General features: G+C 40.2%; 1 protein-coding gene across 2 annotated transcripts in view; it reads left to right on the forward strand.

Annotated features, from left to right (window-relative positions):
* Positions 1 to 23,827, forward strand: part of LOC128734052 (zinc finger protein OZF-like) — a 164,667-nt gene that overhangs the window by 39,829 nt on the left and 101,011 nt on the right. For both annotated transcript variants that reach the window (XM_053828033.1, XM_053828034.1), the window contains exon 3: positions 12,500 to 12,628. In XM_053828033.1, the coding sequence (XP_053684008.1) occupies positions 12,500 to 12,628 (129 nt within the window). The remainder of the gene's footprint in view (positions 1 to 12,499; positions 12,629 to 23,827) is intronic.

Consider the following 23,827-nt stretch of genomic DNA (forward strand, 5'->3'; position numbering starts at 1 on the left):
ATTAGTTCTCGAATTATGAGGAAATTTATATTTCATGTGTGTAGAAGTCCCCCCCCTCCCTTCTTAAAGTGGGAAGGGGTCCTAATTCACCATAGAAAATATTTTTGCTCCAAAAACCTCCACATGCCAAATTTGGTTCTATTTGCTTGATTAGTTCTCGAGTTATGAGGAAATTTGTATTTCGTTTGTATAGGAGCCCCCCCTCTTAAAGTGGGGAGGGGTCCTAATTCACCATAGAAAATATTCTTGCCCTCGAAAACTTTCACATGCCAAATTTTGTTCCATTTGCTTGATTAGTTCTCGAGTTATGAGGAAATTTGTATTTCGTTTGTATAGGAGCCCCTCCTCTTAAAGTGGGGAGGGGTCCTAATTCACCATAGAAAATATTTTTGCCCTCGAAAACTTTCACATGCCAAATTTTGTTCCATTTGCTTGATTAGTTCTCGAGTTATGAGGAAATTTGTATAGGTATTTCATCTGTATAAGAGCCCACCCTCCTGAAGTGGGGAGGGGTCCCAATTCATCATAGAAAAAAATTTTGTCTCCAAGAACACCCACATGCCAAATTTGGTTCCATTTGCTTGATTGGTTCTCGAGTTATGAGGAAATTTGTTTTTCATTTGTTCAGGAGCCCCCCTAATGTCCTAATTCACTATAGAAAAGATTCTTGTCCCCGAAAGTCTGAACATGCCAAATTTGGTTCCATTTGCTTGATTAGTTCTCGAGTCATGAGGAAATTTGTATTTCATTTGTATGGAAGCCCCCCCTCTTAAAGGGGAGAGGAGTCATAATTCACCTTCTAAAGAGGGGAAGGGTCTCAATTTACCATAGAATAAATTCTTGTCACCAAAAACACCCATATGCCAAATTTTGTTCTATAAGCTTGATTAATTCTCGAGTTGTGCAGAAATTTGTGTTTCATTTGTATAGGAGCCCCCCTCTTAGTGGGGGGAGGGGTCTCTAACCATCACTAAAACATTTCCTGGCCCCAAAACTCTCTACGTGCAACATTTCACGCCGATTGGTTCAGTAGTTTTTGATTCTATAAGGATCATCCCGACAGAAATTCATTTTTATATATAAGATTATGCTTGTCTAGCACGTAAACTATTGATTTACTTGACAAAATAAACGATATTTGTCCCCGCGACGATTCTGGCGACGGTTTCGCCCGTGACGGTTATAATTCATCGCATACGAAAGGGTGGGAAATTGATAATATCGCCGTAAAAAACGGAAGAGAGGAGACACGAAGAGAATCTCTCATTGTCACATAGGTTTATTTGAAAAATTATCCGAGATTTGCCTCGATGAAGCCTAGACCAAGTTGATGCCCTGAAACTTGTTTGTGAAAGCGTAAAACTGCTCCTTCTCTTCAATCAATTTTATCATTTGAACATTGAAGCTAGACCAAATTGATGTCCTGAACGTAAAATGATTTCGTAGAAACGAGCAACCATCCCTCCCTCTCAACCAATTAATTCTTTATTATTTTTTTATTATTATTTATTACCAGCTGAGTACCCGATCTTACTAGGTGCGCCTTTGTCTCACAGCCACTTGTACATCAGTTATTGTAACCGAAATGCTTATAATGCAAAAATATAACGCTTGTTCCTCTTTTGAACGTTCCTCCCCATTTGTCAGCTCCCCCTCTTTTGTCTATCCGGCCACTTACACATCTGTTTTCTTTACGGAAATCCCTATAAAACCCTATAAAGAAAGAGAAACAAAGATAGTTATCCTATTTGCACCTTCCGCTAATAATGGCCCCACTCATAGCCATAGGTAATGAATAGTTTTGTTATTGTACTTTTCAAAAAAAAAAGTAGAAGATGCAACAATGTTTCTTCCATGGATACAAAAAAACCTGTCATTCCTTTCATCTCACATCAAGACAAAACTTGTTTGTAAACAATGTTTTTAGTTTCACCATCAGGAGCTAATATGCACAAATTCTTGGCCGAGCCCACTCTGTAACATGCCACATAAAGTTGACCATGGGAAAAACATGGTGTTCTCAGATCAACTCCACACTGTTTGAATGATTGCCCCTGTGACTCAAATAGAGTCGGCCAGCAACACTTAGCACTTATGGTCGAATACTTTTTATATGGGTCACTTTGATTCGACGCATAATTATAATTGATCTACAAATCTACAGCCACAGAGAACAGACTACCAGGTAATCGACAAAAAGTGTGTAAAAGGTTTTTATGTAATCTACGAGTAATCCTTCAATAGAGCACCCCTCGAGCAGTAAGTGACAAACTAAATCTTGATGTCGCTGCCATCGCTGCTATGTAACTCCAGCACAAAGAAATATTGATAAAGGTACATAGATATTTTTTGATGCGTTTGTTTATTGTTGATTACAGTCTTCAGTGCAGTACAGACTCATATTGATTACTCATATTGATTTAATTTTCTGAATTAATTATTGCATTTCTAAACCTACTTTTGCTAATATTAAAGTCAAATAAATGGTTTACTTCATTGAAATGCCTACAACAAGCATGAAGCGGGTTATTATGACCATACGTTGTTCGATGCGCCGGGGTCCAAAGTAACGCGTAATTTCGCAGACTACGACGAGGCGCGTGGATGTTCAACTGCTCCAGGAGGTAACTGCTATCGACGGCCCCGTTAGTAAGTCGAAAATAAATAATCTTCGCGACAATACTCTTCTTTCTGCTAGCGTCTTATTAACCAGTAACGATTTTCACACGCAGGAAGGTGTAGCGGGTTCTGCCATGGCAAACGGCGCAGAGTACATCGAATGAATGCACGTTGAACGCTTTCAATTTTATTGGTGTGAGTAACATTATATGGTGACCATATCGGTGTGGCATACTTCAGAATACTGCGAGCAAGAGAGCAATACAGCGTTTTCAAATCATAAATATCTTCAAAATCAGCAGCAACCCGACGGATGAAACCAATAATGGCGTACGCTTGGGACGAAAGCGTGTTAATGTGCTCGTCGAACTTTATCTTGCTGTCGATTGTAACCACCAGATCCTTGACGGAGCTGCAGCGTGTTATGTCGTGTGCGTGTATGCAGTATGTAAATCGTTGTGGATTGTGGAGGCGGCAGTAAGAAATAACGTTGCATTTCGATACATTCACTTCCATACCGTTTACGAGGCACCAACGAAGCAGGTTATTAATATCACTTTGCAAAGCGTCGCGATCGAGAGAGGAAGTGATAGTACGGAAGATTTTTAGGTCGTCAGCGAACAACAATTTCTCGGAATCGATCCAATCGCAAATATCATTCACGAAAAGTACAAAGATGAATGGTTCTAGGATACTGCCTTGAGGTACTCCGGACGGAATGGGAAAGCTATATGACTTAGTTCCTTGAACATTCACGGAAGCCGTCCGGCCAGTCAAATAAGGGTACAACCAGTTACAAATCCAATCCGGCAAACCTAGACGCCTCATTTTTTCAACAGCTAGCGCGTGTGGAACCTTATCGAAGGCCTTAGCGAAGTCAATGTATATTGCGTCTACCTGTTGGCGTTTCTCTATGCGCCTCAACGTGTTAGTTACAAAGCACATGAGGTAAGAGACTGTGGAGCGATTTTTTACAAACCCGTGTTGATATTCAGTGATTACGTGATGAACCGCTGCGTATAGCGAGCGATAAACTATTTTCTCAAAGACTTTTGATATGCTGTTTAAGACCGAGACACTTCTGTAGTTTTCAACGTTATTCAAATTGCCCCTTCAGTTATGATTCCCTTATATCAAGAAACTTGTATGATAGGTTGATGAAGAACGGTCAAGGCGTTTCGGAGTTACACCACCCCCCCTCCTGTTAGGGACCCTCCCCCTTTCAGGGAACCTCCCTCCCTCATTTTTGTTAACCCCCTAGTGCTGATTCTCTTATGCCAAGGAACAATTGTGCCAAGTTTGATGAATAACCGTCCAGGTATTTCGGAGTTATGGCCTCCCCCCCTGTTACGAACCCCCTCCCACTTTTATTTCGGAGTTATGGTCCCCCCCTCTATTAGTTCCCCTCCCCCCTTTGTCAACCCCCGTGCTTATTCCCTGAAGTCATGTGTGCTAAGTTTGATAAAGAACGGTCAAGGCGTTTCGGACTTGTGCCCCCCTACCCTATTAGGAACCATCCCTTCTCTATCAGGGAACCTCCCTTCCTCGTTTACCCCCCAGTGCTGATTTTCTTATGTCAAGGAACATGTGTGCCAAGTTAGATGAATAACCGTCCGGGCATTTCGGAGTTAAGGCCTCCCACTCTGTTACGAACCCCCCCTCCTTTTGTCAACCCCCCAGTGCGGATTCTCTTATATTAAGGAACATGTGTGCCAAGTTTGGTGGAGATCGGTCAAGGCGTTCTGGAGTTATGGTGGAATATACAAACATACAAACATACTCAAGCTCACTTTTATATATATAGATTATTTTTTATTTAACCAAAACTTGAGACTTATGACGTCCAATGACAGTTCCCTACGACAGTTAATAAATGCGGTTGCCCAACTGTAGTATGCAGTGGTTTGATTAGTGAAACTGGAAACGGATTACCTACGAATGACCGAAACACAAATGACCGAATCACGAATGGCCGAAATAACAAATGGCGTAATATATCTAATGGCCGAATCACAAAAGGCCGAAACACGAATGACCGAATGTCATATTTGGCCGAAATTATTCACGGCCTTCAATTTGCACAAACATTGGGTACATGCTGTCCTTACTCGCTACCGCTCGTTCGGACTTGACTAGGAGATAATCCCTACTAGTCAGCAAGCCTAGAAAAATGCATGCACCTAAATAGAAGTGGTTTCTGCAGGGTGCTGCCCACCGCAGTGGCCGGCGCTTCCGACGGCGAACATCTAGGAAACATTTGCTACTGACACGGTAAATAGGTCTTGCATCTTATAATGATCGTAAATCATTTGCGCTTAGGGGAAGAAAGAATTTTCAATCATCTATACCCTATAGTAAATAGTTGCGTTGCTTATTGTGCTTTCTTGTTTGATTAAAGTTATTTGTTAACTGCTTGTCAATTCAAGTTTTTTATTAAATAGTTATTTAGGCATTCCGAAAAAATTCAGCCTTTCGTGATTCGGTCATTCGTGACAGTGACGTAACCAGGATTTTCGTTGGGGGGGGGGTCAAGCCATTTTTTTATTAGAGAAGTTTTAAACCTAAGAGGGGTTCACTCGTCTCTGGAGGGAGGCCAAGTTATTATGCAGAAAACCATTTGTTTAAGTAATATATTAAATGCTTATATTACAGAATTTTCTTCCGAATTAATTAATTTATTTATTTCACTGAGTATTCATGTAACACAAGTAACTTTCTAATAGTTTTCAAAAGTTTGCGTACAATATGATTTCTGATAATTAGTTTGCTGTTGAGAAGAACGTTTCACAGGATTTTTGAAGACCTCATAGCTTCTGGGTTCTGGCACTCTCACATCGAGCCGGATCTCTTCGATAGCGGAAGCAGGCACGGAGTTGTCGTTTGTAGGCACTCCAAGGTTAACTTCCGTTGCGTCTCCTATTGCTATATCGCTATATATGGAGGTGCTTATCGAAATACTGCTTCCACCTGTCGACCATCTCGCGCTCGTTTGTAATTAGATCCCCTCCCTCGTCCCTACACATGTCAGGTTTAGGTGTCTAACCCTTATGAGTTTGGTTCACCTTCTTGTAAATCCTCCTTGTCCTCCTTCTGGCGCTTTTTCCTCCTCAGGATCATGGTCATTCATTCCGCGCTCGTCGATAATTGGCCAAATTCTCTCTCGTGGATACCCAAGCAGCACCATTTGTTGTATCCAGTTTTCCACGAGCGATAATGGCGGATATTGAGCACAAGTGGGCACAATCTTTTGACATTCATTGGAGGAGCGTCGAATTCGCCCTGACGGAGTTACTATGGATACATGCATGATTGTTTGTTGTTCGAGTGTAAAATGTAAACATTGTTCAATTTTGCAGATCAGCTAAAGAGATTAATAGATAAATAAAATTAATTACGACTTGTTAGCTTTAAGACACAACTCGCCGGTTAATTCGGTTAATGTTACAGCTTGGATGACAGCCATTGCTAGATTCGTTAAAATTAGATGCCAACAATTATTGATTTAAGTTTTTTGTGGTCGTAAATTTTAATGTTGAAATGCAATCGGCTGCACATAAAAATCGTCTTTTAAGGCTTTCATATATTCCAGCGCTTTGAAAGCGTTATGGACCTGGTTATTGAATACAAAAAGTCGAATTTTTCGTTCAATAAGATATTTTTTCACTCTTGCTATCAACCACTTGTGTGTTTATTTACATGAACTAGACTTAATTACTTTGCACAACTCGTGTTTTAATGGATGAAGTTACGCGTAGGCTCACGAAGCCCTTCTCTAAACAAACAGATGCCGAAACTGTTGTAGTTTGGCTTCGGTAATCACCGCTCCGACCAGCAGCCGCTGACTATCCCGAGGATCGGCAGCCGTTTCTGTTACAGCTGCATTCTTGTATAGTCAAGCCACCTCTTGGCCGCCCATAGGAACGCGTATAATAAGCTTTTGGCGACCGGTAACGACCAGAATTTGCCGCTCAATTTCTTGCAACTGTACATGGACGATGACATCGGCAAGCATCGATCAGTCCCGTCGGGATATCCGCCATAAAACCGACGGTGTCCATAAAGAGTACTTCCAGCTTGCATGGAAGCCAGCCAGCATGAGCCGTTACATCCAACGTGGCAAATAGCTGATTCCGGGGTTCGAGAGATTTTTCCTTGGTTAAGGCTTTAATCAGAGAGGTTTTACCGGCATTGGTGTAGCCCACGGCAGCAACAATTGGATAGGCTTTCTGTTTGCGTCTATTGCGGAGCAAATCGCGATGCGACCGAATAGATGCCAGTTCATTTTTCAGCTTTCTCTCGCGGATGCGAAGCATGTGCCTTTGTGATTCGGTAAGATAAATACGACTTTTAGTACTGATAGAGTCTTGATCCTTCATCTGATTCCAAATGTATGGAATTTCGGCCATTGCAACCTGCAGTTTAGCTTCAGTGCTTATGGCATGCAAGCGCAGAATCTGTATTACTACAGAATAACGGTCCATTACGTTACGTTACCATTACGAAGTTTGCAGGTTTTGCAAACACATTTTAATTTCTTCCAGTTTCCCAACGCCAAAAAGATTTTTATCTAGCGATTCCAGCGGAACTTTCAGGGCGTACTCTACTGTCCATTTGGGTATCGAACGAACCAACGCTTCCGCCTCCGCAAGTTGATGTTCTGATTTGCTGGAAGACTTTTTCGGTTCTCACTTTATGTATGGTTGAATGATAAACACGTTTTGTTCGTTGTGCAGTCTTTTCTGCACTCGCATGGCATTGTTGGCAATGGTGTCGTAGTCGGCATCGTCCAAGCTGAACTCACCTAAATCTGCTCCATCGGTCGAACCAGCGATCTCTCTGTTGGTACTCTTAAATTTCCCTTTATAGTCTTTGTATTTACTGGAGCCAGTGTATTTATATCTCGTAGTAGTCACTTCAGCTGATCTGCAAAATTAAACAATGTTTACATTTTTACACTCGAACAACAAACAATCATGAATGTATCCATAGTAACTCCGTCAGGGCGAACTCGACGCTCCACCAATAAATGTCAAAAGATTGTGCCCACTTGTGCTCAATATCCGCCATTATCGCTCGTGGAAAGCTGGATGAAGGGTTACGCAACTATAATTGAAGCATTCAAGTATGGTAAAAGTTCGCATCTGTTACCTTTATCGAACTGTTATGCGATTGAAAAAGCGCAAGAGGTGGAGCCTATATGCAACCAATTGTTACACAGATGTTTTATGAAACATCAATGCGCATTATCTATCCATTCGCGACTACGATACTAAAAGAGATTTTAAGCCTGTTCGCACTCCCACGAAATCCTATGTCGCGTTATCAAAGCTTGCGACTACGATACTAAAAGAGATTTTAAGTCTGTTCACATTCACACGAAATCCTACGTGTCGCGTTGTCAAAACTTGCGTGAAAACAAAAACAAAAATACTTTCTTCTCTTTTTTCTTCGGACAAAAACCAAACAATTATGAGCAACTTTGTAATCGCGAATTATTGCCCGTTTCTTTGGTAACAAAACGCGCTGCTCACTTTTTTGATAGCTTGAAATCGTCGCAGAAAGAACCTGCTTGGCTGTATGTAAGTTATAAGTATATATTATGTTTGTCTAGCACGTAAGCTATTGATTTACTAGACAAAATAAACGATACTTGCCCCCGCGACGGTTTCGCCCACGACGGTTATAATTCATCGCGTACGAAAGGGTGGGAAATTGATAATATGTTTAGCGGGAAGCAAATTTCCTCTCTGGTCTCCAAGACGAAAATTATTTACATTAATATCCTTAATGCGAGACAAAACTTTAGTTTTTTGGGCCTATTATGAGCTAATCTTCATGCCATTCAAAATTTATCGTGCAAAATATAATTTTGCTTTGTATTATTTGATGCGCCTCGTGAAAGTTATTAGTTTGTTAATTTTCAAGTTTAAAGAATTAAACCAGCCAGATTAAGAATTCGTTTACGATGAAAAAAAGCGGTGTAAAATCGAACTAGATACTGTAATCAAATAATATTTTAGTAAATGCCATGGATTCCTGATGAATGTTCGTGTAATTAAAAACATTTCTTCTTTGAAAAATATTTTTTCATAAAAATATGGCGGAATATGATGTTACATTGATTGTATTAGTTTGGTTATATTTTATTTAAAAATATGCCGTAATCAACATGATGCAACATCATGTGACATTATTGTTTAGCAATGACATTATAATAACACGATGTTGCGATGAAGTTTCATGTTACTAGATATAGAATAATATATTTGTGACAGTCAGTATAAGTATTGGATAACCTGAATCTAACGTATTAATAACATGAAGTTGCTTATTTGTTGCGTGTTTCAATACTGTAACCGGTGAAGTTTTTTGCAATTTAAACAAGACTAAATAGCAACATGGAAGATGTTGCAAGTGCTGCTTGGGTATGGTTAGACAGTTTTTCCAAGCTCTTTTTTCCTCTCTATCGCTTGTTGGCATTCCCCGTCAATCTAATCATTTCGTGCATTCGAGGCTTCTATTCCTAGCACCGCCATTGCGGCCTCGTGGACGGCCGAGCGTATCATACTCCATCCGTTTTCGAGGGCCGAAGCATCTGATTTAGCGCCGCAGGGGAAGGCACAGCTTCATCCAGTACGCGCACGTAGTTTTTGGCAACTGGCGGGTTGTTTAGCTGCCGAATGCATAACCAAGGAGGGCGGCTTTGTCGCGAGGTTCCAACGTCGATAGTTTTGAGCGCACGTGTACTGCTACTAAATAATGGTCCGAGTGGATATCCGCACCCCGTAGGGAGCAGTTTCCAATTCCAGGTACCAAGTCTCCGTTCCATGTCCTTATTTCGTCGCCTTTGCTTTTGCTACATAGTTGAGAATTTTCAAAGTCTATGTGACATACAAAACGATGTCGCTTATATTGTTATTCAAAGGTGCACTCTTCAAAAATATACTTGTGCTACAGGTTTAGCTTGGTGTATTGTTATTCTCCTTTTTTTTCTAATGTAAGCCAAAATATTTGGGGGGGGGAGGGGGTCCAAGACCTCCCTGGCTACATGGCTGATTCGTGATTCGGCCTATCGCGATTCGGCGTTTTGTGGCCTCTTGTTGAAATTCGGCCATTCGTGATTCGGCCACTTCTGTTACGGCCATTCGGTACCAGCCCCTGGAAACAAACAGTTGATACAAACGATATGGAAGTCGATAAAAATGATACTTTAAGGCATTTATTAACAATACTGTTGATTATAAATTAGTGAAATAAACAGTTGAACATTTGTGATATGTCACGTATTGTCGAATTGTATCTACATTCGTAATCCTACGTCAATTCTGCGTTTGTGTCCCTTGCACAGACATTCACACTTTTCATTGAATAATGACTTTTTGGAATTAATGAGAATTTTAAATGATAACAAAAGAAATTCTAAAAATAGCACATATGTACCTATTTGCTTTAAATTCTAATTGATTTAATATGTTTGACATTGCAATTGATTTACGATTGTTTTTATTTTTTACTATTGTCAATTGCAAGGAAAATTGTACCACCCAAAGTGCGATATCGCTCATAAAAGTGCTATTTTGCATCAAATCGTTTCGGTATCTACGGCGCACTTTTTCGTTATCTTCCAAGCAATAAGTGCGCCGAAGAGACCGAAACGATTTAAGCTAAAATAGCACTTTTATGAGCGATTGCGCACTTATTAATTGGACAATTTTTCTTGCAATTGACAATACTTTACAACCCATAGAAGTGTATATAGAGTAAGGAGGGGTAAAAGTGCGATGCGGGTAAAAGTTTAAATTCCGAGTAAATTGACTACATTGGCATGGATGGGTGACTACTTTGACAGTTTGAATCTAACGTAAACTTTGGTTGCATACGAAGTATAGTTGCTGAGTTATGTGCAAATGGCGGTTTTGATGTAATTTTTCGTTATATGGCAAATACGATATCAACAGGAGGATATTACTAGTTGAAAAATTTGTAGCAGCGTTTCACATCACTCACATATCTGTTTTTAAAATACGGTGAAAAGAATTTACAAAATATATTTCGCTTTTCCGTAATTTAATCTAACCCCGTCAAGCGCCTAGCGGGGTAAAAGTACGATTCACGGACGGGGCAAAAGTGCGATTCATGGACGAGGCAAAAATGTATAGCTGATTATATACAGCTTTAGGCACTATATTACAGATACTAGAAATGGAAGATCTGCAGAAAACTGGTGCTCTACAGATGTTGGCCGGAGGAAAACAATGTTTTTCCACTGATGAAACAAAAAACAAACGTTTGGAAAAGTTTCGATCTAACGGAGGCGACAATACACCAGCGCAAAATGGGAAAGGTGCAAATTGAAAATATTCCTTACCGAAACATAACGCAGATTGAAGATTTTTTTGACGTAGGACTACATCTTACGGCAAGTTTTGAAATAGGGTGTCATTCCAAAAAATCAAAAAATGCGAGCGTCACGAAAAATGAAAGGTTTTGAGCGCTAATAGCTCAGCGGTTTTCTGATTGATTTTCAATATTCTTACACCAATCGATCGGAAAATCTTCTAAGAATTGACCCAAATGAAGAAAAGTATGGATTCTTGATGCTGAACTATTGAAAAATTGAAAATAATGAACCTATGTTTTACCAGAATTCTCGCTTCGTGATTGGTTGGAAGATTCTTTACGATGATCTAAGCCTATACCAATTTGATATCTGTGCTTGGAAAGTAAGCCAAAACAAGTGACAAAGTCTCCTCATTTCAACAAGATTTCTTAACACCGCGGTTCAACCTAGACCATTTTGATGTCCTTGCTTGGGAAGTACACCAGAGAGAGTAACAAAGCCCCCTCGTGCCAACAGATTTCTTACGAACGCGATTAAACCTAGTCCAATCTGATGTCTGTGTTAGGGAAGTGTGCCAGAAAAAATGACACAAGTTCGTTGTCCCAACAGATCGCAAATTCTTTACTGCGTGACGATTAAACCTCGGCGAATTTGATATCTGTGTTGGAAAAATGTGCTACAGCTGTAGTGTTCGGTTATAATATGGCTCTGTATGAATACGCATGCTTGCCGTTTCATTAGATGTGTAGTGAAAAGATGTGCTGTTGATAAAATAGGATTGAATTGGTAAAATCCTTTTAACGTGGGAAACCATGGATAATAAAAACAATCTTTAATTTCAGTAAGGTAGCAGGAAAGTAATAGTTTGTGTTCTTGATTTTGTTAAATTGTTTTCAAATGCACAATCTTTTGAGAGTTGAACGTATGCAATGTTACTACTTTGATAAATGTTACATACAACGCATGTAGCATGTATATATGTTGCATATAGCATGTATACATGAAGAATCGAATGATTACAAGCATGAATACATGCTACTATCACTCCAAAGAGACTTACGTAGTCCTGCGTCACCTATATATGCGGTCGTGTCTTGTACACAACCCCTCTGATTTTTTTTTGTATGCCAGAAGGGCATTGGGTTAAAAGGCCACTGCGACAGTCTTAATGATCGTGGCAGGCCCCGGTTGATTGAAGATAATATGGTTTTGTTAGCTACTGTTGTGCTAATTTCATGGATTCGAGCTTCGCACTTTTGCCCCGCGGTATTCGTACTTTTGCCCTGCTAGTGGAGTAAAAGTGCGAATCGGCACTGGATCAGACGAAAGAGGAATTTATTTTGCAAAACACTATTACCGCAGATGATTTATAGTTAATTGTGAAGATATTGAGTTACTGCATCACTATAAAATATATTATGTTGTTGTCCTTCTTTATATCTCATGAAAATTGATGACAACTTCAAACATCGCACTTATTCCCCGCTACACTCTATAAATGATACAATTACCATTTAAAAAGCATTTCATTCATTTCAGAGTCATTCCTCCTCTCCGAGCCGAAATAAGAGACAAACATGTAAGATTTGCGGAAAAACTCTATCTTCTCCTAGCAGTTATTATGTACACATGAAGTTACATTCAGGAACCAAACCTTTCGCTTGCACTGTAAGTATTATAATCATAATAAGCGTTGTTTTAAAAGATATTTGTGTTAGTTCAATTGTCATTAGGATTACATTTTATCTGTTGACCATAAGTAAATAAATAAAATAAAATAAAAAACTACATGGTATACATCCCTAAGGGTTGTAAGAAAGGGTGACGTAGGACTATATCAGATCATTAGATCAAAGACTAATGTTAACTGCATTTCTGGTATATGTATTTTTATAAGAATCTGTGAGTGCCATTGTTTAAGTGAATGTTGAAATGAGCAGAGCGAAATATTTAGATTCAATTTTTCATTGAATGCAATGGAGGCTTTGAAAATACGGTCACAAGTACGACGCCAGCAACCATTGAGACATAGATATTTCTTTTAAAAATCATTTGTGTGCATCATAAAGGTTGAAATTGTAATGAATGACCATTGACCAAACTCGTGTTTTAGTCTTTTGACCTTGAAATGCGGTTAGGCATATATTAAAATTTTTTGACGTAGGACTACGTCTTACGGCAAGTTTTGAGATAGGGTGTCATTCCAAAAAATCGAAAAATGCGAGCGTCACGAAAAATGAAAGGTTTTGAACGCTAATAGCTCAGCGGTTTTTCGATCGATTTTCAATATTCTTACATCAATCGATCGGTAAATTTTCTAAGAATTGACCCAAATGAAGAAAAGTATGGATCCTTGATGTTGAACTATTGAAAAATTGAAAATAATGAACCTATGTTTTACCAGAATTCTCGCTTCGTGATTGGTTAGAAGATTCTTTGCGATGATCTAAACCTATACCAGTTTGATACCTGTACTTGGGAAGTACGCCAAAACAAGTGACAAAGTTCCCTCATTTCAACAAGATTTCTTAACACCGCGGTTCAACCTAGACCATTTTGATGTCCTTGCTTGGGAAGTACGCCAGAAAGAGTGACAAAGCCCCCAACAGATTTCTTACGAACGCGAATAAACCTAGTCCAATTTGATGTCTGTGTTAGGGAAGTGTGCCAGAAAAAATGACACAGGTTCGTTGTCCCAAGAGATCGCAAATTCTTTACTGCGAGACGATTAAACCTCGGCGAATTTGATATCTGTGTTGGAAAAATGTGCTACAGCTGTAGTGTTCGGTTATAATACGACTCTGTATGAATACGCATGCTTGCCGATGCCGTTTCATTACGTGGGGAACCATGGGTAATAAAAATAATCTTTAATTTCAGTAAGGTATTTACACAGTACAGTTTACAGTAAGGTAGGTACACAATATTTTGAGAATTGAACGTATGCAATGTTACTACTTTGATAAATGTTGCATACAACGCATGTAGCATGTATATATGTTGCATACAGCATGTATACATGAAGAACCCAAGTAACAATTTGGGTTTTATTACTCTCTTATAATGGCTTTTATGGCCAAAATTGGTCATGAAAACCGCAATAAGAACGGAATATAACTCTCATTGTTACTTGGGAATCGAATGATTACAAGCATGAATACATGCTACTATCACTACAAAGAGACTTACGTAGTCCTGCGTCACCTATATATGCGGTCGTGTCTTGTACACAACCCCTCTGATTTTTTTGAAACGATGGTTCTACAATTGATGAAGGGACGGTAAGGGAAAGTAATGAAGAAGGATTTTTTGCGAGTTTTTTTTTTCGGCAACACTGGCAAGCTACAATGTGTTGCTAATTTAGCGAGTGAAAACAAACCTGAAAAGTGGTAAACATTCGATCGCGATATTACCGAAAGTTGTCGCTATACCTTCTGAAGTACTTGCTTCGTTTTCGATCGCGTTATCCAGCTCGTGTGTACCTTCTGCGGCATAGTGTTTCAACAATAAATTTCCAACAACAGACTCGATTTTCGCCATTGTGAAGTGATCATTCTGCGAAGTGAATTGAAATTATCGGCTGATTGCTTTCTCTGCCTCGTACACACGCACACGCATGAACAGCAATGTCGATGTCGCGCCGTCCACCTTCCAATATCAAAACAAACAGTGCTACGAAACGGCCAAGAACAACGAATGACGAGGATGTCGTTGCCAATAACAAAGCAATTACTTTGGATTCCGCGGTGCAAATGCTAATGCATCAATTTCAGGAAACGAAAGCAATGATCGAGGAAATGCGCAGCGAGTTAAACTGCAAAATTGATGCTGTAAAAATTGAATTGGAAGGGAAGTTGAATACCAACGATATTCACACACTCAGAACCGAGTGCGTAGCTAATTTCAAAAACTACGACGTAACGTTGAATGACCTGCACGGAAGGGTAGATGAAATTTCCACAACAATAAACAACCTGGAGAACAGAAACGAGCTCATCATTAGCGGGATCCCGTATCTTAAAGGTGAAAATCTTTTGACTCACTTTACGTCGGTGTGCAAGTGGCTTAAATTGGACGAGCGTACGACGCCGACAGTCGATATCAGACGTCTTAAATCCGGTGCAATGAATGATAATGGTAGCAGCTTAGTGTTGGTGCAATTTGCATTAAGGAATCAACGGGATGACTTCTACAGTGCATATCTCCGAAGACGTGATCTACAGCTGAATCATCTCGGTTTCGGTTCGACGCGGCGAGTCTACGTAAATGAGAATCTGACGGCAGCAGCGCGCAAATTGAAAACAGCAGCTATACGTTTGAAGAATGCGGGCAAGCTTGTGTCGGTTTACACTAAGCTAGGATTTATTTTCATCAAACCTACCATGGCAGCACAACCCGTCAGCATTCAATCGGAGGAGGAATTCAACAAATTTCCGTAATTATGTTTCACGTATTCCACTATCAGAGTTTGTTCTTTATATTGTATTTGTGAAGATTTTACTATGTTAAATAAGAGTAATTGTGTACGTTTTTTAGTTCAGCCCCTTGAAAGTTGCTTCCCATTGCATACTCAATGCCCTCTTTAAATAGCCACACCCTGACGAGCATTCCTGGTGCTGTAATGAACGCAGTATTGCTTCCTGGGAAATTGAACGTGTGTCTTGCGAATGCACAGAGTATCTGTGCCAGAAGATCAGCGAAGTTCGATGAAGTAAGTAACGTGCTACAAGATTCTAAAGTTAGTGTTGCATGTTTTACGGAATCATGGCTGTTACCGAAGGTTAGCAATCGCAGCATCGCCATTCCTGGTTACAAAATCATGCGTAACGACCGCCTCTATACGCGCGGAAGTGGTATTCTGTTTATTTACAAGGACTACTTACGTTGCAAGAATGTTTTTGGTACAGTAGTTGGACGCGATTCAGAAGATAAAACAGTGTCTGGCGCTAGAATTGCGAATTAACTCAGAGAAATTGCTGATTGTAGGCGTTTACAATCCGCCAGAAAACGATTGTTCGCAATTTCTTGCTAATAAATTAGCTGATTTTGCAACACACTATGAAACAATCCTGCTAATAGGGGATTTCAACACAGACCTGAACACACGGAATAATAGGTGTATTGACTTCAAAGCAGTACTACATAGTTATGCATTAACGTCCGTTGGTGAGGAACCCACCTTTTTCTATAACACGGGTTGCTCGCAGTTGGATTTGTTTATCACCAGTTGTAAGGAAAAGGTTCTGCGTTTCAACCAAGTAAGTTTCCCGGCGCTGTCGCAGCATGATCTGATTTTCGCTTCATTAGAGTTCGATACTTAACCTGTACCAAGGATCGAAACATACCGCAACTATGTTAACTTTGACGCTTTGGAGTTGGAAAATGCCATGCATTCTGTTGATTGGTCCTATTTGTACTCTGTTAACGAACCCGATGAGTTAATGGATTTTTTTAATAGCCAACTTAGATGAATCCACGACCTGTGTATCCCTCTCCGGACAAGCGGTGGTCGACAGCGCACCAACCTGTGGCCTAATTATGATGTCAAGAAGTCAATGCTGGAACGAGATTTAGCTTACAAGGTTTGGTTGATTGCTCCGTTGGACTCTAAAACTCAAGCGAGACAGCGGTATAAAGTACTGAGGAATCGGGCAAACGTATTGGTCAGAGCCTCAAAAGAACGCTACCTCAGCCACTACTTAGACGAAAGGATTCCTGCAAGAACTCTCTGGAAACGGATTAAAAACCTTGGTGCTGGAAAGGAACAAATGTCAGCTGACTGTGAATTCGACCCTAACGAAATAAACCGGGTGTTTCTTGAAAGTTACACGAATGGTGTACCCCAGAATGGACACAGACATTCTGCTCTCGCATCTCCGTACAGCTTCTCAAGTACAAGACTGGGAAATGTGTGCAGTGCAGTATGTGACATAAGATCAAATGCAATCGGCCTCGATGGACTGCCGATAAGTTTCATTAAGATCGTCCTTCCGTTAGTTCTCCAACATATTACCTACGTTTTCAATACCATAATAGAATCTTTCACCTTTCCCACGTGTTGGAAGCAAGCGAAAATCATTCCACTCCGTAAAAAACCGCATTTGAACACGCTTGCAAATCTCAGACCTATCAGCATTTTGTGCTCACTATCAAAAGCATTCGAAAAACTGTTGAAGCAACAAATGTCAGTTTACGTAACTGCAAACCATCTATTATCGGATTGGCAAGCTGGTTTTCGAAATGGCCACAGTATAAAAACAGCAACGCTGCGCGTATATGATGATTTAGTAGCTGCAACCGACAAAAAAGGGTCTGCTGTATTGCTCCTGCTAGACATTTCCAAAGCGTTTGATACAAACCTGCATCGCAAGTTATGTTCGAAGCTAGAGACGAAGTTTAACTTTTCTTCCAGTGCACTATACCTCGTCGAATCGTACCTCTCCAGAAGAACTCAAACAGTATAGAGCGGTGGACTATGCTCTGAGGTTGGCGTAATAACCTCTGGCGTACCACAAGGGTCGGTAATCGGGCTCTTGTTATTCAGTTGCTATATCAACGATCTCCCAACAGTGCTAAAATGGTGCTCAATACAAATCTATGCCGACGATGTTCAACTGTATGTTAGACGTTTTGGTCCGTGTGCTGATGAGCTTATTAGAATGGTGAATGAAGATCTTGCTGGGGTGGCTGATTGGTCTGATAGGAATGAGCTACACGTGAATCAATCGAAAAGTAAGGCTATTTTCGTCAAAGGTCGCCGTCGGAACGCTATTCGCATCGAGTCGTTGCCTGCTGTTACCATGAAAGGACACAACATTGAATGGGTAGATAGCGCCGTGAATCTTGGGTTCGTGTTTCAAGCTGACTTGGAGTGGGACGCACTTATCAATCAACAGTCATTGGCGTAGCTAGATAATTTCCCTGGAGGGGGCCTAGGGGGTGCCTTCCAAAAAAATCATGATCCTGTTACGCCGGCTGTAACCGATAGCACAGAGCTCTGTAGGGAAATACCAGGTGGGCTTCATGAGAGCTCGCGCAATTACGGACCAGTTGTTCACTATCCGACAGATCTTCCAGAAATATCGGGGGTATAACGTGCCCATGCATCACATCTTCATTGATTTCAAAGCAGCATACGATGCACTAGTTCGCCGCTTGCTATGGCAGATAATGCACGAACACGGGTTCTCGGGTTTTCCGGATAAACTGACGCAACTGCTCAGAGCTACATTATATCGAGTGATGTATTTCGTGTGTAACTCGGAGACATTTTTGAATCCTTCTTGCATGCTATTTAACATCGCTTGTCGGTTTGAAATTCAAACACGTGCCTCCCACGAACTGTTGACGACGGCGAACTAGAAGTGGCAGATGAGTTCGTGTATTTGGGATCGCTGGTGACTACGGACAACAACAGTAGTAACGAGTTCCAGCGGCGCAATTAAGCGGGAAATCGGGCCTACTTTGCCCTTTGCATAACGCTACGATCAAGAAACATACGCTACCATACGAAGAACTTGAAGCCATGACACAGCTCATGGAGGACATACGCGCCATTGCCGTGTTCGCGCGCAACGTACTGCGGACTGTGGCAGAGACATATGAAACACGAGCTACAGAACCTGTTTGGAGAGATTCCCATCGTCATCTGGCGAAAGTCAGTAGGCTACGGTGGGCCGGACACGTCGTAAGGATACCGGACGTCAGTGCGACGAAAACAGTTCTCTCCAATAACTGCTCCAGCACCAGAAACAAAAAGGCTTAACGGCAGAGATGGCTCGACCAACTCGAAAGTGATTTGCGACTTCTGAGACTGGGAAATTGGCGACGAGTGGCTCAAGATCGAGTTGAGTGGAGACGACTGCTTAAAACAGCATAAGCCGGGGTGGCTACCAGGCTACTGGTGACTACTGACGACGACGACAACTGCGCGTATGCGATACTTAGCAAAAAAGAAAACCCAGTGGGAATACATACGCTGATTTTTTTCCGATTTTTAAATGGGGACATTTCTGGAGGGGGCCTGGTACCCCAGGCATCCCCTCTAGCTACGTCAATGTCAACAGTGCGGAAAAATTTATGGCTGTCTGCGTACGCTCTGCAACACAGTTTCGGCTGCACCTACGAATGTTAGACTGAGAATGTTTAAATCACTAGTATTGCCGCATTTTTTGTTTGGAGATCTTCTGCATGTAAATCCTACAGTCAACTCTATGAACAAATTGCGAGTTGCACTCAACAGCTGTGTTCGTTTCGTCTACGGACTAAACCGTTACGCAAGAGTCAGTCATCTCCACCATAACCTAATTGGATGTCCGTTGAATAACTTCTACGCATACCGGTCCTATGTCTTCTTATGCAAACTTGCCAAAACGCAGACTCCACCAGCGCTTTTCCAAAGATTGACTCCGTTTCAAAATCGTCGTTTGCAGATCTTTATCATTCCACTGAACAACACGGCAGGCTACGCAAGCTCAATGTTCGACAGAGGTGTGGTAAATTGGAATATGATGCCAACAACAATCAAGCGTTTGACTTCGGAAGCAAATTTCAAGAGGGGCTGCCTCGAATTTTGGAACTCTAGATAAAATTGATAATGATTAGATAGTTAAAAGGATTACCTTACACTACCAGATAATAAAAGTAAACTAAAACTAAAGTGAATAAGGCTACATGCAACTTAACTCAGGTTCGAGGCCCAGTCCTATAGGAGAGGTAACATTTATAATGAGCATTTCAAAAAAACGTCTTCCTTCAAATAAATAAATTCTCTCCCCCTTGAGAAGCAGCAAAATTAATTCATCTACTTTAAAAATAAATGCGAGAAAAATATTTTTTCGTCTTCAAGACACCGACCGAGTTCTATTTTTAGTTTTCTTTGACAAGCGAACGATATACCGTCGATATTTTTTCGATACGTCGATAAAGTAGACAAACTGACGTTTTGATGAAGCTTTAAATAAACACTCATAATGTTTATGAAATGCTTGTGGCATTGCAATTTAATTACCCGCTATTTCGCCTTTTTAGCATTATATGAGTTCTACAGAGGTGTATAAAGCGAAATAAACTTTTAATCAGAGTCCTATATTAAAATACAATGTAGTTAATGGATTAATGTTTAGTGCTTAGCGGTTACTTGGGTAGTTTACTTCCACAGCTTACCGCTTGTTACATAGCAGAAAATATGGCATATACGCAAAAATTTCTGTTTTATTTGTACGAGAGTCCTTATCTTCTTACCATAGGAGTGAGTCGTCTCAAACCATAATTAAAATAAATTCATGCCTCCAAAAATCCCCACATGCAAAATTTGGTTTCATTTGCTTGATTAGATTTCGAGTTATGAGGAAATTTGTATTTATTTTGTATGGAAGCCCCCCCTCTTAGAAGGGGAACGGGTCTCAGTACACCATAGAAAAAAATCGTACCTCCAAAAACTCCCACATGCCAAATTTGGTTTCTTTTGTTTGATTAGTTTTCGAGTTATGAGGAAATTTTTATAGTATTTGTATGGGAGCCCCCCTTCCTAAATAGGGGAGGTGTCTCAATTCCCCATAAAAAATTTACCCAGGTGATTATCCAGGTAACCAATAAGCATTTCCAATGCAATTTAAAAGCAAGCCAATTATCATTTAAGTTGCCTTAAATGCTACTTAAATGCTATTTTGGCAAAATATGCGGCTACTTTACTGCTAGCCCTCTTATAGTGCTGACAATGCTTATTTGCAGCTAGTTACCAACAAGAAGAATTTAAATAGAATTGTGGATGCCAATTTACAACAGTTATGCAGTCAAAAAGCTGATAAACAACAACCTGCAGTATAAAACGCCAGGGATGCTAATAAACGACTGATTTACTGCTTATTTTAATGCTTATTGGTTACCTGGGTAGTTTTCGAGTTATGAGGAAATTTGTATATTATTGTATGGGAGCCCCACTTCCTAAATAGGAGAGGGGTCTCAATTCACCATAGAAAAAAAATTTGTCTTCTGAGACCCCCATGTGCCAAACTTGGTTCCATTTGCTTGATTAGTTCGAGATTTATGAGGAAATTAGTATTTCATTTGTATGTGAGCCCCCCCTCTTAGAAGTGGAAAGGGTCTCACCTCCAAAAATCTCCACATGCCAAGTTTGGTTCCATTTGTTCTCTTACCCCCTTCATAAAATAGCTGATCATTTTATCTATCCAACGACATATAAATTGTACAGTTTCGTTCAGTAGTTTAGTAGTTATTAGCATTTGAAATCGTTCATGCAAACGTTACACTTCTATTTTCGTTTTCACAAAGTGCTACCCAGTCCCAGTAAAGTAAACAAAGACGTAGTCCTACGTCAAAATCATCACGAGGAATTATTTATGGAATGCATGAATACTTAAGCCTCCAAGTTGGCCTCGACATATGATACTGGTCTAAAAAATCCAGTCGCCACATGTTCGAATCTCAAAGACGTAGTCCTACAAAAAGAGTCAACAGGATCGTAGCAACAGCCCCGCAACTGTCCCGTGTTCTAAAAAGCTAGCTGGCGAAGTCTGTGTGTGTATTTGTGCATGTATGTGTGCGTACGTGCGTGTGTTTTTTACGAGTAGGGAAATCTGCTGGGCACCTTAGAAGATACGGTGCTATCAGACACCTGAGAAAACAACTCAAGCAGTGGGGTTAGGATTCCCGACCGTCGACCCCCATAATGGGGCGTGAGGATCCAGACCCACTAAAACCCTACTCGAGTCTCCAGCCTCCATCCCCAAGCAGCACTTGCAACATCTTCCATGTTGCTATTAAATCTTGTTTAAATTGTAAAAAACTTCACCGGTATTGAAACACGCCACAAATAAGCAACTTTATGTTATTAACATGTTGGATTCAGGTTATCCAATACTTATTCTAGGTACCACCAATATATTAATATATATCTAGTAACATGAAACTTCATCGCAACATCGTGTTATTATAATGTCATTGCTAAACAATAATGTCACATGATGTTGCATCATGTTGATTACAGCATTTTTTTTAAATAAAATGTAACCAAACAGTTGGCCTCGAGGTATGATGCAAGCCTAATAAGACAGTTGTCGTATGTTCGAATCTCGACTGTGAGAGACTGTTAGAATCAATAGGATCGTTGCAACTGGCCCTGCAATTGTCCTGTACTCTAACAGCTGGCTGCGAAGTCTGTCGTATAAAAATAGAAGGTCAAGTTTCGATAACGGCGTGTAGCACCTAGGCTTTGCTTTGTAACCAAACAAATACAATAAATGTAACATCATATTCGGGCATATAGTCTTAGCAACTGGCCCTACACTTAGAGCTGTCAAAACAGCTCGAACGAGAAAGAAGAAGAAGAACATCATATTTCGCCATATTTTTTTGAGAAAATATTTTTCAACGAATAAACGTTTTATTTATTTTAACAATAATTACACGAACATTCATCAGTAATTCGTGGCATTTACTAAAATATTATTTGATTACAGTATCTAGTTCGATTTTACACTGCATTTTTTCATCGTAAACGAATTCTTAAACTGGCTGGTTTAATTCTTTAAATTTGAAAATTAATAAATTAATAACTTCCACGAGGCGCATGAAATGAAACAAAGCAAAATTATATATTGCACGATAAATTTTGAATAGCATGAAGATTAGCTTATAATAGGCCCAAAAAACTAAAATTTTGTCTCGCATTAAGGATGTTAAAGTAAATACTTTTCGTCTTGGAGACCAGAGAGGAAATTTGTTTCCCGCTAAACATAAATAATTCGCGATTACGAAGTTGTTCGTAATTGTTTGGTTTTTGTGCGAGAGAAAAAGAGAAGAAAGTATTTTTGTTTTTGTTTTCACGCATGTTTTGACAACACGACATATAGGATTTCTTGTGAGTGTGAACAGACTTAATTAAAATCTCCTAGTATCGTAGTCGCAAGTTTTGACAACGCGACGTAGGATTTCGTGTGAGTGCGAACAGGCTTAACATCTCTTTTAGTATCGTAGTCGCGAATAGATGTTTGTATTTAGATAACGCGCATTGGTTTTTGTGCGAGAAAAAAAGATAAGGAAGTATTTTTGTTTTTGTTTTCACGCAAATTTTGACAACGCGGCATAGGATTTCATGGAAGTGCGAACAGGCGTAAAATCTCTTTTAGTATCGTAGTCGCGAATGATAGATAACGCGCATTGATGTTCCATAAAACATCTGAGTAACAATTGGTCGCATATAGGCTCCGCCTCTTGCGCTTTTTCAGTCACATAACAGTTCAATAAAGTAACTGATACGAATTTTTACCATATTTGAATGTTTCGATTATAGTTGCGTAACCCCTCATGCAACACATGGTGCTGCTTGGGCCCCCCCTGGCACCGACTTATCGGTATTACTTCAGAGGGGGGGGGGCTATTGTGCTTAACGCATTCTCTAAGATAACTACTGGACTATGATAGTTAGGCTGTTTATTCGCCGTTGATCGGCTCTCCAGCGGTTTTGTAGCTCAAGTACAATCTGGGTAGCAGCCGCACCGCATTGACCGCTCCCCAGACGTCCGAGCTAGAACACATCCTTTGGACTAATTTATCCGGAGTAGTGTCCTGTCCGCTCACTGCCATCATGTTGTTTTTCGCGCCCGCGAAACGAGGGCATATGAAGAAAGCATGTTCTGCAGTTTCCTCAACATCCACGCATTCGGGACACGTGGGGGACCCCGCATGCCAAAAATTGTGCAGATACTGTCTAAAACAATCATGGAAATTAAATAAAAAGAAAATTTATCCACTTTAAATTTACTATGTATACTTATTCTTGACAGATACGTATTTCTCCTACGACTTGCAGGCTTCCTCAGTGTCTGTTTTCGAAAACAGAATAAG

This window comes from Sabethes cyaneus, chromosome 2, assembly GCF_943734655.1.
Source record: "Sabethes cyaneus chromosome 2, idSabCyanKW18_F2, whole genome shotgun sequence".
Lineage (NCBI taxonomy): Eukaryota > Metazoa > Arthropoda > Insecta > Diptera > Culicidae > Sabethes > Sabethes cyaneus.